Source organism: Montipora foliosa, chromosome 8 (assembly GCF_036669935.1).
Source record: "Montipora foliosa isolate CH-2021 chromosome 8, ASM3666993v2, whole genome shotgun sequence".
Classification (NCBI taxonomy): Eukaryota; Metazoa; Cnidaria; class Anthozoa; order Scleractinia; family Acroporidae; genus Montipora; species Montipora foliosa.
Window position 1 is genome coordinate 5,223,722 of NC_090876.1, and position 17,500 is coordinate 5,241,221.

Sequence of the window (17,500 nt, forward strand, 5' to 3'; positions counted from 1 at the left end):
AGTAAGTATAAGTGCGTGGAATTGAGTTGCATTACGCGAATCTCAGTGGAAACGTGAAGAGAAGTTGAAGTGTGAATCCGAAAATATATTTGTTTTTATTGACCCTTTAGTTACAGTTTGCGTTCAAATACAACAAAAACACGTTTTACTTAATCAGTTTTGCCGCAGCAGTAGGTAACCAATTACATTGGTTACATTGTTCTGCAGCATGCAGCCCACAATGCAATGCACAAGTAATAGACCCACAATCACACTTGAATTGATTAACCGTACTCATGTCGAAAATCTGTTTTGGTAAATATAGATAAACCCAGGAAAAGCTTGCCTTATAGCTTATGACCATGCAAAATAATTACCTTATCACCTTACCTATTTTGGGAAGTGGATATGGAATATTGAAAAACTTTTCATAATAATTCAAAACATTTTCGGCTACGCTCAGGGCAAGGTCTGTGCTGTTAATGGCATCTTTTCTTGACCAAACTCGAATCTAAATAAAAACGTAAACTTACTGATACAGCCGCACAAAAAGTTTCAGTGAGAATACTGTCATCTTTATCGATCAGTTGTAAACTGCTGCCTTAACTACTGATGCAAATGACAATGTGTTTTATATTTTCTGACAATAACCTGAAAAGAATGTCCAACGGAAAAGAAATTACACGATTATCAGACAAGCTGTGTGTGTAAAATGTCACGATATGTCCACTAGCCCTTTCTCTTCAACTTGAATTGTATCCTTGAGTTGAGCAATTTACGCTTCCTTTGATCACGGTTCTCAAAAATGTATTAGTTATTTTCAAATAAGTTTTTTTCTAGACGAGTTGGACTTACTCCTGTCTACGCTGGAAAGATTGGTTATTAGTACACTGCGCATGCATCCGTACATACCCTATTTCCCCTCTGAGTGTGGGACTCCTTGTAGGCAAAATCACACACGATGAAGGCCAGAAGATACGTGCTCATCTTTACACTTTCCTTAAAATGGCTTTCTACGAATCCATCACTGCGGGTCACAGTCTTAGCAACAGGCATGTTGGAGAGAGCTTTGTAATCTGGCTGGTGTACCAGTGTCACAATGAACTGGGCTTTGAATTCTGGTTCGTCAAAACAAGGAAAAGCAGCTCGGGCGTCTGTGGCTTCGAATTGTGTTGTTGCCATGTGCCTTGTTCAAAGGAAATTTTATTACAATTTCAAACATTTTTTTTCATTCATTCAATCATTCAGCAGCAGCTCAAATACATGAAATATAAGTTCATAAATATATCTTCCATGGGAAGAGAACTTTATATCCCCTGACGTCAGCCAAATCTTTGGCTTGCAACTATTTTTGGGTTGGGCTACAAAAGTAATATGATTCGGAAATTCAACGATTCTTATTGGTCTCTCATCATGGTTGAAAAGTTGTGTTTTAGAAATTCACGAGGTTACTATAAAGTTAGGTATCAAATTACTTGTAATTAAGACAAAAATGAATGTCTTGTATGCCTTACTTCATTTTTCCGTTCTTTGTCTTGTATGAGCTCTTGTAAAATCCCGCCATTGTATTCGATAGATGGCCATTGAAATCAAACTTTACCGTATATTTCTCTCCTTTCTTCAGTTCGTCTCTCATCTCCACTAAGTACTGCTCAAGTTTCTTGCTCTGCGCGACTTGCAATACTGGCAAATGATTTCCGTGCGAATCCTGTACTCCGTAACTCGTGATATTTAAGTTCTTGACGTGAAGAAGGATATTCCTTGTTGCTTTTTTGCAAACAATGTCAATCTTCACTCCTCCGTGAAAATCGAAAGTGGTCAAATTTGGATGAAGGTAAACTTGGTACCTCTCTGGTGAAATGTTCTTGGGAAGAAGAATTTCTTTGTGCGGGAAATTCTTTTCATTGTTATTTTCTGAGCGGGCGAAGCGATCTCCGGTGATATATTTCATGGCCCGACGATAGAATTCAATCTCGCTGTCGGACGCGTGAAAGAAAGCAGTAAAAACAAAAAGGACTATAGCTCCAAAGGCGATGGATAAGGTCAAGAATATCGCGCAAATTTTTCCGCTACACAATCTGTTCCCATGATAGGTCACTCGTGATTTCGAGTAAGAAGATGGACGTTCGTCTTCATCTTCCATTGGGGCCGCTCGGTATCTTCGATCACGCATTATAGTTGGACGTTTAAACAGAGATTAACTTACGGCCGTTTGTTTTATCAACCAAGGACTAATTGTAAAAGTCTAATCGTTTTCTGCAAATAAAAAAGGGAGATTGAATTTATTCCAAACTGTCATTGTAGTCATAAGATCATGCGGTTATTTTGAAATCTATAGGAAATATTTACAACGATTGTCAAACATACCTTGTTACGCCACTAATATTACAAGTAATAAATGAGAACATGGTTACGGTTAGAGGTCAAATGTATGTCAGTTCTAATATTAACAGGGTATATGGGGTCTTACCTCTGTTAACCACAGGTTCCAGGGAATCTCAATCCAAGCTTACGGAATTTTGGTCTTTTAAGCGTTTTGTTTGGAATAAGATTTGCGTTTTCCACGGTTTAAGTGACATAAAACAGTAAAGAAAGAAAGGGGCAGGTTCCGGCGGGTGGTCAAAGTATTTGCACATGCGCGATGAGAGCTGCGATCATCTGGCAAAAATATTTAGGGCAGAGTCTCCGTCCTCAACTGAGAGCCATTTTTGTGCCAAATTTTATTTCACGTGTTTGCCCGATTCTCTGATTCATCGTCACAAATAAATGTGGTGAAAAGCTGACGCTAACTTTTGTGTACCACATAAAAATCTTCAGGGATGTAAATATTGGATACACCAGGTGCTGAGTACATAGACGCACGTTTTTGTAAAAACGAAACGAGTTATGGTTCATGATCAGAAAGAATACTCCCACAGTCAGGCGCCCTCATCCCCGAAACACTGGTAACTATTCTCCCTAATCTCTCTCTTTTTGCAATTGCTATAGCAACAAACAACGGTACAAAGACGCTGCCATAGTAACTGTACACACTTAATCATTCGTTTCTTGTCTTCCTCAAGGGTTTCTGTAAAAGTTTGTGGACGGGAAGCGACAAATTTCATAAAGTATGGCTTTGACGGATCCTAAAATCCCTCCTCGATTTGCCACATCCGACTGGCACACCTCGAACACAGTTATTCGAACGAACGCAGAGAGACAACGCGATGCATCCCATCGGGTTCGACAAGAAAGTCGCTTTCTTCGGAACGAGACAGATAACCACACTCGCTGGACCCAACACGACAGTAACACAAAGCTTGAAAAGAGAATACATGACATCAACAGCTGGAAGAAGAGCTTGGAAAGATGCCTTGCGGAAACAGACGCCGAAATTGCCTTATTGCAGCAAGAAAAAGAAAGAACTGAACGCGCTCTTGAAGCTAAAAAAGTTCCTCTAGACATAACCTTGGAATGTCTCATGTTGCGAGAAAATAGACAGAAAATTGATCTTGTCCGAGACGAAGTCGAAGCTCAACTTCACAGGGTAAGAGAATTGTAAATCCTTTTACTGGGAGTAGCCTCAAAACAAATTTGAATCACCAAAATTCTCCTTCATTTATGAAAACGACCCAAGATTCTTCAATTTTCGTTTATTCATAGCAATTCAAAGTTTTAATACTGGAAAATCTTTGCTGCCCATGTTTTGAAGTTTTCAGTTCATCTTCAATATTACAAAAAGTAAACTTGGCAACAGATTTATAAATTAGACTCTCTGAGCATTAATAATTTACAGTTTTTGGGCCTTACTATAATAATTATAACATATCTTACCATATGTTAGGAAGTGGAAGTGATTGAAGGAGCCAAAGCCCTTTTGCAACAAAAAGTCAGTGAAGCCTTTGAGCAATTGTGGTAAGCAAAATAAACAATTCAATAAATTTAATTAATTGATAAAATATTCATTAAGAACTTTTTTGAATAAGAAAGATAAGAAGCTGAAAAAATAGTTTCCATGATTGTTATTGTTAATAATTAGTTACTTTTTGGTACTTATAGACATTAATTTTTATAGAACTTTTTTTTTGTTACAGAATTTTTGTGTTGATAATGTTCGAAGCACAATGCATTTTTGTTTCTTAGCTCTTGAAAAGTTTTAAGCAGTGTTTTATTGAATTTTTTTTCTATAGTGAATACATAAGACACTTATTCGTTAAATTAATTCTCTCAGAATTTTTATATTCTCGACTGACACTGATAATAAAACTCATGGTAAAGATTATAATTATTTACCACCCATTTCACTTAAACTTTAAATCTGGATAAATATTGAAAATCAAGGTACTAGATTAATGTGGAATTTCACTTCTTTACATTCATTAGTCTTTTGCAAGAAGCACGTCATCAGCTTCACCTTGACATAACAGACAAGCACACCACCCTGGAAGTGGATGGGGAATGCTATCGCTTAAACAACAACTCAGAAAACATTGGCTTTCATGCTCACCCTACACGCACAGTAAAGGGAAGTGTTACGCCCGAAACCTGGGATTCCTTCTCTAATTACAACAAGCTACGTGCTGAGGCAGAGATGAAAGCTTCCAAGCACCTAAGGGAAGCAATTTTTGCCACATTGCAGCAGACAGCTAATGATCTTGAGGCTCAGCGACAGGCAACTGAGTATGCATTCCGCAAGAGGATACACGAGACCAATCAGGCAAAGTCAGAACTGGACTGGCAGCAGCAAAATGTGAGCAAAACATTGATTTCAAAATTAGATTGTGAAACAACATGTAAAGATCGAGTTTTGATTGTTTAGAATAATAGCATTCTCAGATATCTAGGAGAAAACAGTGGGGGTTAAACTTGGAGATGTTTAGCTTCCTTCAGTGCCTCAGGCTAGACTATCCTATTGCCCCCAAAATCTACCTCTGCTGGGGGTACAGTATGTGTAGTAAGTCTATCAAGGGGTAGTCCAGCTGAACCCCTTCAAATGAATACCGATAAGAAACAATACTAAACTTGAATGGTTCCTGACGAAAACCAAAGTGGACAAACTTCACTTAACTAAACTATGAAGAGACTTTATTTGAATAGCACACAGCAGAGATGATTTCAAATCCATTTAACATACAATACCCCTTGATTAATACTGACAATACAACTGTAGTCTCTCAAAATGCTGGAAATCCCATTTCTGAACTCTTAAATGTTGAAGTCTTACTGGGGAACCCCCACCCTAGAAGGGTCCAACTTCAGCATCTATTTCTACCTTTCACTGCCCTTTAACAAAATCCTAGATCCACCCGGTCTCTTAGTCTGTTAACTGTTGAACAATTTGGCACTTTCTTTATGACAGAATATATGTAAAACTACATGTAATTTTCCCATCCCAATGCCCTCCAGTAACTGAACCAATCATGAAACAACCCAGTCTTCATAAAGTGTGAATTTGGACTAGAATGACATAAAAGCTTCTATCTGCAATATGTATTGTACTCTGATCATTTATTTTTTGTAGACAATGCAAGAAATCTCAACATTAGAAAATGACATCAGAGGAACAAAGGAAGCCATTGATGCTAAGAATGCTCCTATGATGGTATGAAAAAGAGAGCGAAAAAGTTAAAACTGATTTCTTTTTTAATCAGGAACATTGGCAGCTGCCAAGGACTCTACATTTGTACACCTGTCAAGGGTTGTACATGTGCATTCAGCATAGGAAATGAAGTCTGCAGTACAAAAAGGCATCCTATGTGACTTTTGCAAGGTTTTTGGTCATTTTGCAGAATTACGGCTTTCTACACTAAAATTGTGGGATGAACTGTTTCCCAAAAAATTTTTCTTTTTCTAAATTTAATTTCTTCCGCCACTGCCAGTTTTCTCTTTTCCCTCCAAGCTCAAATAATACCAGTATCCCACGGCTATTGCACATTAATTTTTTGTGAATTTTGGCAGAAATTTCTTCAAAACAAAATGTGCCCTTGTAAGTATGTTTTGGCATGAAATCCTTTAACCCTTTCAGCCCCGATAGTGCCAAATGGCACTTATAGATTTTACTCTGTCTAACGCCAGACGATTTTACTCGTCAGTGGGGAACCCCTCGGGGCTTAAAGGGTTAAAGTTGTAAAATATTTTATTATTTAAATTTGTTTTGCTTGTCTGGAACTAACTCTTTACCCTGTTGTAGTTTAGCAAATTACTTTTGTTTGCGTTATGTGCCCCTCTCACGATAGAAGAGCTTTTCAAGACTTTGAGTTGCTTAAAATAGTTAATGATATTTAACTTATTTTCAAGGTTGCCCAAACACGTCTGGAGAACAGAACTTACAGACCCAATGTTGAGCTGTGCCGTGATCAGCCACAATACCAAATGTGCCATGAAGTTGCCGAGATTGGTGGCTCCATTCGGGCATTGAATGAAAGGCTGAGAGAGGCAGAGAATGCTCTTCAGGCACTGCAAAGTAATCTAGAGAGGATAAATGAAGATCTTGCAATCAAGAACAACTCGCTGGCTTTGGACAACAGAAGCATGGAGGTGCGTCAGAAGATGAAAGAAGTCCCACATAGCATGATGAATACTGGGCATGTGTTCACCACCACCAAAAATTCATCTCATGTTCCTACTATGGAAAATGTACCTTTTACCGAAGGGCAAGGTAATGGTGTTCCTTTGCGACTCGCATCTCCAAGCGCTACTGAAAGCCGTAGTCCACCTATTACTGGGAGAAGAGTGACACCACCACTGGTTGATTGATTGTCAAGCAAGTTTATTAAGCACTCAAATACTTTCTTTTCTTGTTTGAGCTTTAAAACTGAGAAAAAAGGAGAGCTGTGATTGTTGCTAAATTTTGATTACGGCTAGTTTCTAAACAATGGATAACAACAGTTGCTATTGCAAGTCAATGTTTTAATAATGATTTTTCCATAAGTCAGATATCAACTCTGAAATAAGAATTAGAGATAACAGAAAGACTACAAAGAATGAAGTTCCACTGTTTTTATTAAGCCCTTTTCAGTTTTACAAGATAAAGCACATTGGTCAGATTTTATCAAAATGCGCTTGAATAATAATAAGTATCTCATCCATGTTACTGGTTACTACTATTTAATATATATATTTACAATAATTATTGATACAACAATTAAGGTTGATGCTACTAATAAATCATTATGGGCTTTATGGGCTTTAAGTTCATAAATTACAGGAATGTGTGATGTCGTATCTTGTAATAACTTGTTTATCTTATAAAAAGCCCTTTTGTGATTCAACCTTTTTTTCTTTGTTATAATTTGTTTCTTAACAAATTAGCATTATTCATTAATTGCTTAAGGTCTAATCAACCTCATTCAACTCAAGGGTAAATAAAGTAATATGTACAGTATGTGTATTAAGTTGCTTCTTATGAAAATATCATTACAAGTTGCTGGTTCACGTGACTTTGTGCAACACCCTATAAACAATCTATAAAACACCTCTATAATTTCTCATGTATCTTCTGAGGCTCCAATATGCTTATTAGTGGCGACATAGTTGGAATACAAGAGGCCAAAGGAAGCCTATCTTCTCGCCACTTTTCTGGTCAAATGACCGTGTCTCCCAGTCATGTTCCTTGTATTACACAAACTGAAATGCCAATTCTCGAACTTACCGGTAGTCACTGTCACATGGTTGTAGTATTCAAGATACTTCTCTTACTGAACAATGGAAAATAATTTTTATTTGCAAACATGGCATTACCAAAGGTGAAAGTACCACTTTATTTTTTTTCCCAGAACCCTCAATTAATTAATATGTAACTCCCAAGCATTAATGCCTGCCATTTTTAAGAAAAACACAGTTTCAGATTTCATGTTACAAAATTCCAACAGTACAAAAGTAAAATTTTAAGACTTAAGTAAAAAGTTTCTTTTTTTATCAATAAATACTTTCTTATTGTAATTAATCATCCATGGATATCAAGGAGCTCATGACAAGAGAATTCAGCAAGGAGTGGATGCGTGTTCCTAAGTCAAACCAGAGCTCATGGAAGTATTTAATAGTTTTCAAAAATCTCACTGATTAAAAATTTAAACTGATTATCTTACATGGGTCAGATAGAACCACTAAAAGTAGCAAAACTCAAAAAAAAGCAAGGGGCAGCGTAGCGGAACCTAAGCACACTACCTGAGTATGATGCAATTGTTCTAGAATCAGATGCTGGATTACATGCCATTTGTGGAAGGTATGAATTCTCAGCACTTGTGCAAATGAGCCGTTAAGACCTGACCAACGATTAAATTATTAGTAACCTATAGTTGGCTCTCGCGGTGTCGCATGTCATGTTATCTCGTTCTTCTCCGGACTGACTCTTGTTTCTTTGCTTTGGCTAAAACAGTTTCTGATCATCAGCTCACCAATGAATGCCATAAAAAGCACAGATGACACTAAATTGAAAAATAAGAAATAAATTATAAAACAAATGAGCTGATCATTCATAGAAAAGTGCAAGCAATGGTATTTTTTGCCTTGATGAAGTGTGCTAGTGTGATTTAAGGTTTGAATATAATCTTCTGACAAAACTGTATATTTAATGAATGACATTGATAAATTTCTTTGTGGTAAGATGCCATGGGTATTGCTCGAGAGAAAAACAGTATGCGGTTTTGAGGCAGATATCCTGAAAAAACTCTCTTGAACCATGCACTGATTGAGAATGGTAGTCCTTCCTGCCCTCAATAAAGGATCCTGGTTGTCTACAATTTAAATGGCCTTTGAAGCAATTAATTTTATAATATGCAGGGCACAGCATGTCCAATGGGAACAAGTCGCACCATGTGACCCAGGTGACCTACTGTAGGTTCAAAGTCCTACTGCAACAAGTAGAAGTTGTTCTGCAATGGGTAAACCTTGCCTCAGCTCCTTGGCTCTACTCATACTGTCAACACCCAAATGGTTTCACCATTTGCCTTGTTCCAGTTGGTATTCCCAAATCTGACTGGGTTTATTTGTACATTTGGTGGAACAACACAGTCGACTATTTGAACACACAGTGGAAGAGGATTGCTTCACTTTGTTAAAAAATTAACTATTATCCTTCGAAATTGCACAGAAATATTGGCTGATACTTAGCCGACAAGGCCATGTATACCCCGGTAGGCCAAGTTGGCTACAAGCAGGCAATATTCCACAACATTGAGCTGGATAATAATTATTATTGTTTTATTATTCAACAAATTGACGACAAAGCACAATTTTCTCCATTTATTGGGGGGGAAAAGCTGGAAAAACTACCATTTTTCTCTGACACACAAAATTACGTATATTGCAGGATATAAGTTGAGTTACTCACGATGAATATTGAGTGCGCTATGACCATATTTGGACATAATTTGTCACAATGTGTTGAATAATATTTGTGACTCAACACCTTAAGTGCTTTACAAAAACATCAAGAAAGAATGAACAGCAAAGGGAATACAAAAAAATTGCTGAACTTACAAAAGGCAATCCACCATTCCCAATTTGTTGGAAAAGCCTGCATTACTGAAATTAACAAAAAGTTAAACTGGTAATTTTCTTTAAACTAAGAGTGAAGATATTGTGTTGAAATTACACTCAAAGAAATAAATAAATAAGAGTAAAATAATGTACAACAAAAAAGCAGTTTCCTTTTGTTACATGAGGTTTGCAAGAGTTCAAAATGATGTTAAATAACAGCCACTCCCATGCATAAACAATATTGCAAGGAATTCTTTAATATTGCACAAAATAGCACGCAGTAGACCTTAGAATTAGTATTAGTATTAGCTGATCAATGTTGCTAGATGAAACAAAGCATGTAGAACCTGGGCTTATCAACATTGGTTATAGCGGGGAAGGGGATGGCTAACAATGTGCGATATTGAGGACGTAGTGCACAAAATAACCCCTGTTTTTAATATATTCTCAACCCTTTTTGTCCAAGATTGTAGCATGCCCCATCTTCAAGGAACAAGACATGTTTCTCCATAATTTACAGGTTATAATCTTGGCTTATAAGTTGCAGAAGTCCTGTACCGTGTAGGGCAAAAATTAAACCATTTAAGATAAATATAATAGCTAATAATGATTAAGAGTTCCTATGCAAGTGACCAAAGGAGTAGCCTCAGCTTTCAAGCAGGTTCATTTTTATTCAAACAAATTTCATATCTTCCCATCATGCTCCCAGGAAATCTATACAAGTAATATTAATTAATTAAAAGCAGAGACTAATTTAATAGCTTAAAATTTGACCCCATTTTAACAAGGTTAAAATGGTTTTAACAAGGTTAAAAACAGCAGATCGAAATAATGTCACATAATTATTTATATTAAAAGAGATTTCTTAAAAGATAAAACAGTAAAAGCGAACGATAAAAACCGACGTTTCGGAGTAGTCATGACTCCATTATCAAGGTAAAAGTTTAAAACATGCAAATAACAGTATTTAAGCGATGTGGCGTGAAAATTTATTTAAATATAAATACCAATGTGACCTGTGCGATGCAGGTTATATAGGATACACACGCGGACATTTACACAATCGTGTAAAAGGACATAAACAACAGTCCTCGGCCATTGCCAAACATTGCAAGAACGTACACGGGAGGATCCCTCAGGACCTACTGAAATGCTTCGAAGTTCTTAAGAAGTGCAGGAACAAATTTGACTGCTTATTGTATGAAATGCTTTATATAAGAACTTTAAAGCCAAACCTGAACGTGCAATCGGACTCTATTCGTGCGAAAGTATTTGTGTAATCTTCGCACATATTACGTTAATTTTCGCGCCACATCGCTTCAATACTGTTATTTGCATGTTTTAAACTTTTACCTTGATAATGGAGTCATGACTACTCCGAAACGTCGGTTTTTATCGTTCGCTTTTACTGTTTTATAATTATTTATAACCATAGATAGAAGCACATGACCTTTCTTTTCCTTAGAACAAAGCTGGGGATTTTTAAGGACACAAATTTCATGCCCAAATATGGACAAAAATACGATTGAAGAAAATGCATGAGCTATGTTACATCCAAAATAATGAAATTTCTAAACTCAAAAAACCCCAGCTCTGAAACAGTTAAATGCTTCAAGGTCACAAGCTTCTGCTATAAGAGGAACATTACCTGCACAAGACACGGCAAGATGAAAGACTGCCACTGTAATGGCATAATCCCATATTTTCTTTCGAATAAAGATGATGTAAATAACAGTGGCAAGCATGTAAGTTAACAGCAAGGATAGCAGGTTTACTGGAGGGTAAAATAATAAACTATTATTAGAGTATAAAATTACCAAATTATGTGTCAGTAAATAAATCTACCCAGGGCTCAGGGGTAGTAGTATTACTAAAACTGTTAATTTTTTAAAGCAAAAGAATGGCAAATACAGTGATTCACATCAGGCTAAAAAAATTAATACTAGGCAAATTTTTTTTACTAAATATCCAGTTACTAAAATAGTGATGTCAAAAATAATATTGATGACCCAAACATGTATTTCCAATCACATCCACAAAATCTCAGATAAAAGTTTTTGCCCAGTTAATATCATGTTGGCCATGACTCACTGCCATTCAGGGCAAATTTTAAATTTTGAGACATCAAGAAATTGTGAGTATTAGCATAGACTACACAAATAGATAGTCAATGAAAATGCAGTAAAGCAGAAAACAACTTAAGTTATTTCTTCCACAAGACTCCCCAACCACAAGTAGCTTGATACTTGAGGTGGGTTGACAACTATCATGTCACTCGTCATAACAATAAAAGAACAAGGGAGATGTTACATCAAAAGCTAAAAACTGGTGTTAACAAAATAAATCAGATAAGCAGTTGCACTATGATACCAACAAATATTTTAAATAGATACTCTTATTCTACCAGTCTGAATTGTGTTTGTTAGTTTTCTACAATATACTTTGAAAGGTGCTCTTGCTGCAAAAACCAGCCTTTTAATTATTGATTTTGATTGATTTGATTTGAAGTGTTCTGCCCTAGTACTAAATAACTTTCAGATTGTGGTCCATTGAAACTTACCTAAATTTTTACTGTCCTTGACATCGCAGCAGTTTTGGAAATCAAAGGGAGTCTTGCCATCAAAATCATTTAATCTGGTTGGTAAAAATAACAACAAAGGTCATCTCGAGTAAAATAATATTTAAAAAATTTAATCTTACTTTTCATGAAGAGCAGCCAAACCCCACTACCTAGATGCAGGTCCTCAGTAATATTAATGTTAATACTTATTGTTGCTTATTGGTAAGAAAAGGTAAGAAAGGCTTTTCAAAAGGATTCCAATACAAATCCAAGTAGTAGGAAATTCTTAAGCCCAGTTCAAACGTCGAACTTATTGGGTCGACCCAAATAGTAAAGTAAACAGGGTTGATTCAAACATCGACCTTAATTTGTCGAACTTATTTATACTAATCACGATGTACAATGACTACAATGCTTTTTTGAAAGAAGGGAATTGTGGAATGCCAAAATAAATTATACAAATACAATTGTGTTTTATTCAGCACAAGAGAAGTTAGACGTTTGAATTGACGTCACTCAACCCATGTAGACCACTCAACCTTAATTCTTGGGTCAACCCAAATTAGATGGGGTTGAATTTAATTGATTCAAACGTCGATCTTTTCATGTACTTTATTAAACGATTTGGTTTGTTACATTTGAGTACATGAAAAGCTCAACGTTTGAACTGGGCCTTTACTCATTGATACCCCGGGGTCGGATCACAAATGGATGGAACATCCCAATTTTTTTCACAATATTGAATGCACCATGGATGCAAGAACATTGTTTATTATCGATCGTTTTTTTTTTGTTCCCATTAATGTGTTAAGTCGGGGCCGCAGTCAAAACGAGGAAAATTAAATTGTGCTCGCCTAGCCTGGGTAATTATAAATAAACTGCGATTATGACAAACGCATGTTACTGAAAAAATATTCCGAACTTCTATACACAAGTTTAAATTGCGGAAGTCTCATATACTCGGCTGTCAAAGAACAACTTTTGTGTGTCAATTTAATTAACACGACCTGTACGATGTCCATCACAAAAACAATTACAGCATAATTTATAAGATCATCCCGAGAAGAAATTTTAAACCAGGTAATAGGACTTGAGTATGAGATTTAAAGTTGTCCTAACGCAAATATAAGCTTTAAGATAAGCTTAGATCTGTGTAGAACTTAAGCTTATGATATAAGCATTGTAATACTCACTGAAAAGCTCCCCATAGCAACGATGCTACCATGTAGTACACGAGGAAAAACAGTGGAATTGCGACGCAGAGATTGCAGCAGATAACCTGAAAATGTCACCAAAGATTTAATAAGTGAGCTCCTTGCGCTAGATAGCTTGAAATGTTTAGTCTGCTATAGAACAGCTGATCTTACACGAGTGTCCTCCGCCATCTTTACAATGATCAAGTGTGCGTGCGAAGAACTGTGGGAAGGAATTCCACATGTGGAGTTTTTTTTTTGTTTTTTTGTCTCATCTATAATTCAAACTCACATTTTTTTCCAGATCAAGCTTTGAGACCTTTGAGCTACACCAAATTTTTTCCTTATAAAAGAGAAATGCTGACAGCTATTTGCTGAATGCTTAATTCACCTATCTTTTTTGCACATGTAAAGTTAGGAAGAAGAAACAATAACTTCTATGAATTGACCCTATGGCCATTTGAAAGCCGGAGAAAATTTGTAAATTTCTCAATACTATTCGATTCATTTACTCCCATTGACGACCAAATTATTTTTCCTATCTTGATTAATTAATGGACTGCTACCACAATGGGATACTGACAATGAGCACACATAAAATCAGAACAGAGAGGACTTTAGTACCGTGAATTATCATATATAGTTGAAAAGGTCCTTTATACAAAGCATTAGTATTTGATCTCTCACTTCGACGGGGGAAGACAGTGCTTTGGCAGAGTAGTATGCTTTTAATTTGCTTTTGATTTAATTTAATCTTCAAGTTTAGTTGAAAGCTTCAAAAGTTGACGTTAGTTTTCCCATTTTCCCGCAGTTAGCCATGAAACTTTACGTATACGTTTCGAAAAAGTTAAGGGGCATGTGTGAAACACAAATAGAAATCATTTTCTTGAACGTTTCATATTAAAGTTCCCGTTATGTATTTTTGGTTTTGTTTTGTTTTTTTTGTTTACAATTATTTTCATTTTGCGTTGACTGTGTTGTGATTTAGTTCTGGCCATTTTAACTTTTCACACAGTCGGTTAGAATTGACTTAAATTTTATCTCATTTCGGCATTGATACTGGTTTATATTTTGATAATGAAGACAAAGAGGCCGGCACGAAAACTGCTCATCCCATATACGCCCATGAAAAGAATTCAAAATTAAACTGAACAATGAAAGTAGTAAACACGAACTCTGCTTGGGCCTCGCGAGTTGACCTTTCGCAAGAGAACAAATCGTCAAGATTTGCAGCAAACTCTTTGTGACCGGAGGCACGTTGTAGTAAAAGTGACGCAATCTAGAGCCCTGGGTACTCAATGAATGTATTCTACAACTGTCGACTCACTGAACCCATCTCTCACCGCAACCTTGGACAGATAAGTAATACTCTTGGATAACATCGCTTTCTTAACCAATCAGAAGAAAGATAAACGAGGCCGGCTCGCAGTGACGCATTGCCGCCTTGAAGGATCGGTTTGGTTAACTTGGCCTTTTATTCATGTGGAATTGAGTGAGTTTTTCCCAAGGTCTGGTGAAAGGCACCGTGTATTTCTTCCCGTTCAGAGCTGTTCAACTAAAATGGGACCTCCCTTTAGCGGGACTTAAGTGAAATGCTAACTGCGGTGGTAATTGTCCAACTCAGTTTCTTGGCCGGATCTCTGGCAGGAACGGGGCTTCGTTTCTCAAAAGATCCAACAGCGTTTGCTGTTTTCAGAAGATGGAACGCGAAAACCAATGGCACGTTAAAGTTTCACTTTAGAACACACAGCGAAAACGGATTGTTACTTTACCAGGACGATCGTGGCCAGTGTCAATATATTTATCTCTCCTTGGCCGATGGAAGACTCAGAATGCGACTGAAAATGGGCAACTGCGAATACACACAAACTCTCTTAGTTGGTCATAAGCTCGCTGACGGAAAGTGGCACAAAGTCACAGTTCAAAGGAATTATAGCACGACCAAATTGACCTTGGATGGGGAGATTGAGAACATCACCCAGTATATTGGTTCAGGAAGATATCTTGGCGTTGAAAGTGATTTGCGTGTCGGTGGCGTTCCGTGGTACACACCGTTCAACGACTTTTCGTTTCCTGCTATAGTTTATGAAAGTACTAATTTCAACAGGTAAGAATTCGGCGTTGCAACCCACGCATTAAAAGTTTTTTTTTTTTCTGTGTGTGCGTGTAACTCTCGTGGATGTCTTGATTTTCGGTTCTCGATCAGTGGTGGCAGTTGCGCTTTAAAAATCTTCCACGGTTCTCTTTCCTTTCGTTGTTTGACCATTATTTAGATAAATACGACAATTGTTTCAATCGAGCGCTAAGAATAAATTACCGTTTTTCAAATAACAGCTGCAAGACAACATTCTGGAACTGAAAATGCAGTTAAATCAATTATTTTTTAGTTTTCATTCTTCCCATTCATCCTCCACCGTTAGTTAATCTCAATGATGGTTTTATTATCACCAAACTACGTGCCAAATTCACTTCGTTTCAGTCTCGGCAAGCAAGCCTGACTTTGGCGCTACTATTCGCCTTTTGGAGTAGAATTCAACATTTTGGCCTCTCAGAAAGAGATAATAGATTTATTCTGCAGGAAAATACGCATAAATTATTTATTTTTGGAAAGGAAATCCAGCCTTCTGTATTAATAATACATTGATCTACTGTGAGGCTTGCCCGTTGAATAAAATTAGCTGACTATAGCGAGATGATCGCTGCAAATAAGGGATGAAACACTCAAAATAACATTTTATTATTGTTATTGTCATTATTATTAGTATTATTATTATTGTTACTATTGTTACGGTTATTTTTATTTATTATCATTATTTGCTATTAATATTATTTTGATAAATTGTATTGCTTCTGTTGTAAATCGGGTCCCTTGTTTTCGATTCTACTGAGGCTTTGTATAGCTGCGTTTGGATCCTTTGAACTAAAGCCTCTCTTTCAAAGAGAGGCCAACTTGATCGATTCATTTGGACTCGTTTTGAAAAAGAGGCTTAAGTCATATCGTTATTGAGGTTCAGTTTGATAGTCAAATATTGGTGGGAGGTTTAAGGAGACTTATGTTTGAATTCTTCTGCTTAAAGTGGTACTATGATCAAAAAATCATTTCCTTTTTTTCTTCAGATTTTGAAAGCGTGTTCGGTTAACAACTAACTGGCAAAATTTTGAGCTTTGAGTTTTATCCAGAGGCTGTTTATTTTGAGTGTAAGTTTTGGATTTCCTGGTCCGCCATTACTCACGTTCAAAACTGGCCGATTGGACATCAGAGGGTTGGATCTAAAGAAAATGACGTCATTTACTCACTAGCTTAAAATTTCAGCGTGTAAACGCAATTTATTATATATGCAAAACACGGGTTGAAAAGTCTGAAAGCCCGAAACTCCCGTGCTGCATATTAATTAGGCCGCGTACACACGCATTGCATTCTTAAACTAGTGCGTGTTTGACGTCATTTTGTCCTCGACCCAGCTCTCTCAAGATTTTAAAGTTAGTAATGGCGGACCAATAACTAAGAAAATTCCAGTTAAAATAAACAGGTGTCTTTTTAAAATCAGAACTTAAAACTTGGGTGAGTTAGTGTTTAGTTAACATAGTTTTGAAATCCAAAGGAAAAACTTTTTTTTTTTTTGATCGTAGTACCACTTTAAGGATTCATCGAAAAAATAAGATACAAACTCATTTTACCGTCGGGAGTCTTGTCTAATGGAAAACATGCCTCAAATCAACTGTTATAATCAAAACTTCGCCACAAAACGAAATTCTGCTCACCTTTAGTCAGAGGCCCAGAATGGAACAGATCATAAAACAAAGGGTTTTTATGTTAATACTCCTACAATTTTTGGACGAATGAAAAAATAAAACCGCTGTTTAAAAGCTTACGTTAAGTGAGGTGTCTTTTTCACAGAGAATCCAGAGCGTATCTCTATTGAACGAAACATTTTGACCCAGCCACGTTTTGGTAATAAGGATGAGAAGTGAACTCGAAAACGCTGTCTTTGACAAAGTACATTTTTGCTACTTTTATTTAGATTTGTGGGCTGTATCAGTGGCATTATGTATAACAATGGGCGAGGACCTTTGCGGGAAGCAGTCCTTTTGAACACTTCCGGAACAGATCCAGATTGCCTGGACCCTTGCTCTCAAAGTGATCATTGCATGAATGGAGGCATTTGTCGCGATACTGTCAGCGAAGTCTGGTGCGACTGCAAGGGAACTGGGTATGAAGGACCCAACTGCACTGAAGGTAGGTACCAGTCTACTAGCTGTAGAGTTCGTAACCATTTTTTTTTTCTCATTGCGCGAGCGGGCGGAATTC

At 36.8% G+C, this 17,500-nt stretch overlaps 4 protein-coding genes across 4 annotated transcripts in view; 2 read left to right on the forward strand and 2 right to left on the reverse strand.

Moving 5' to 3' along the window:
* The window catches only part of LOC138012492 (endoplasmic reticulum aminopeptidase 1-like), a 20,255-nt gene extending 17,486 nt beyond the window's left edge, over positions 1–2,769 (reverse strand). The window contains exons 1-4 of the mRNA XM_068859276.1: positions 2,450–2,769; positions 1,494–2,235; positions 892–1,165; positions 370–490 (exon numbers count right to left, since the gene is read on the reverse strand). Coding sequence (XP_068715377.1) covers positions 370–490; positions 892–1,165; positions 1,494–2,152 — 1,054 coding nt within the window. The 5' untranslated portion in view covers positions 2,153–2,235; positions 2,450–2,769. The remainder of the gene's footprint in view (positions 1–369; positions 491–891; positions 1,166–1,493; positions 2,236–2,449) is intronic.
* A 209-nt stretch (positions 2,770–2,978) lies between these two features.
* LOC138012493 (tektin-2-like) lies at positions 2,979–7,342 on the forward strand. Its single transcript, XM_068859277.1, has 5 exons — positions 2,979–3,505; positions 3,803–3,873; positions 4,342–4,708; positions 5,480–5,560; positions 6,256–7,342. The coding sequence occupies exons 1-5, from the start codon at positions 3,089–3,091 to the stop codon at positions 6,712–6,714; spliced, it is 1,395 nt and encodes a 464-aa protein (XP_068715378.1). The 5' UTR covers positions 2,979–3,088; the 3' UTR covers positions 6,715–7,342.
* Positions 7,343–7,699: 357 nt separating this feature from the next.
* LOC138012497 (putative transmembrane protein 244) lies at positions 7,700–13,395 on the reverse strand. The gene is made up of 6 exons (XM_068859282.1): positions 13,366–13,395; positions 13,192–13,277; positions 11,999–12,072; positions 11,087–11,212; positions 9,439–9,483; positions 7,700–8,384 (listed from the first exon to the last, which is right to left on the reverse strand). The coding sequence occupies exons 1-6, from the start codon at positions 13,381–13,383 to the stop codon at positions 8,278–8,280; spliced, it is 456 nt and encodes a 151-aa protein (XP_068715383.1). The 5' UTR covers positions 13,384–13,395; the 3' UTR covers positions 7,700–8,277.
* Positions 13,396–14,626: 1,231 nt separating this feature from the next.
* Positions 14,627–17,500, forward strand: part of LOC138013339 (neurexin-3-like) — a 10,691-nt gene continuing 7,817 nt past the window's right edge. The window contains exons 1-2 of the mRNA XM_068860383.1: positions 14,627–15,298; positions 17,214–17,428. Of these exons, the coding sequence (XP_068716484.1) occupies positions 14,784–15,298; positions 17,214–17,428 (730 nt within the window). The 5' untranslated portion in view covers positions 14,627–14,783. The remainder of the gene's footprint in view (positions 15,299–17,213; positions 17,429–17,500) is intronic.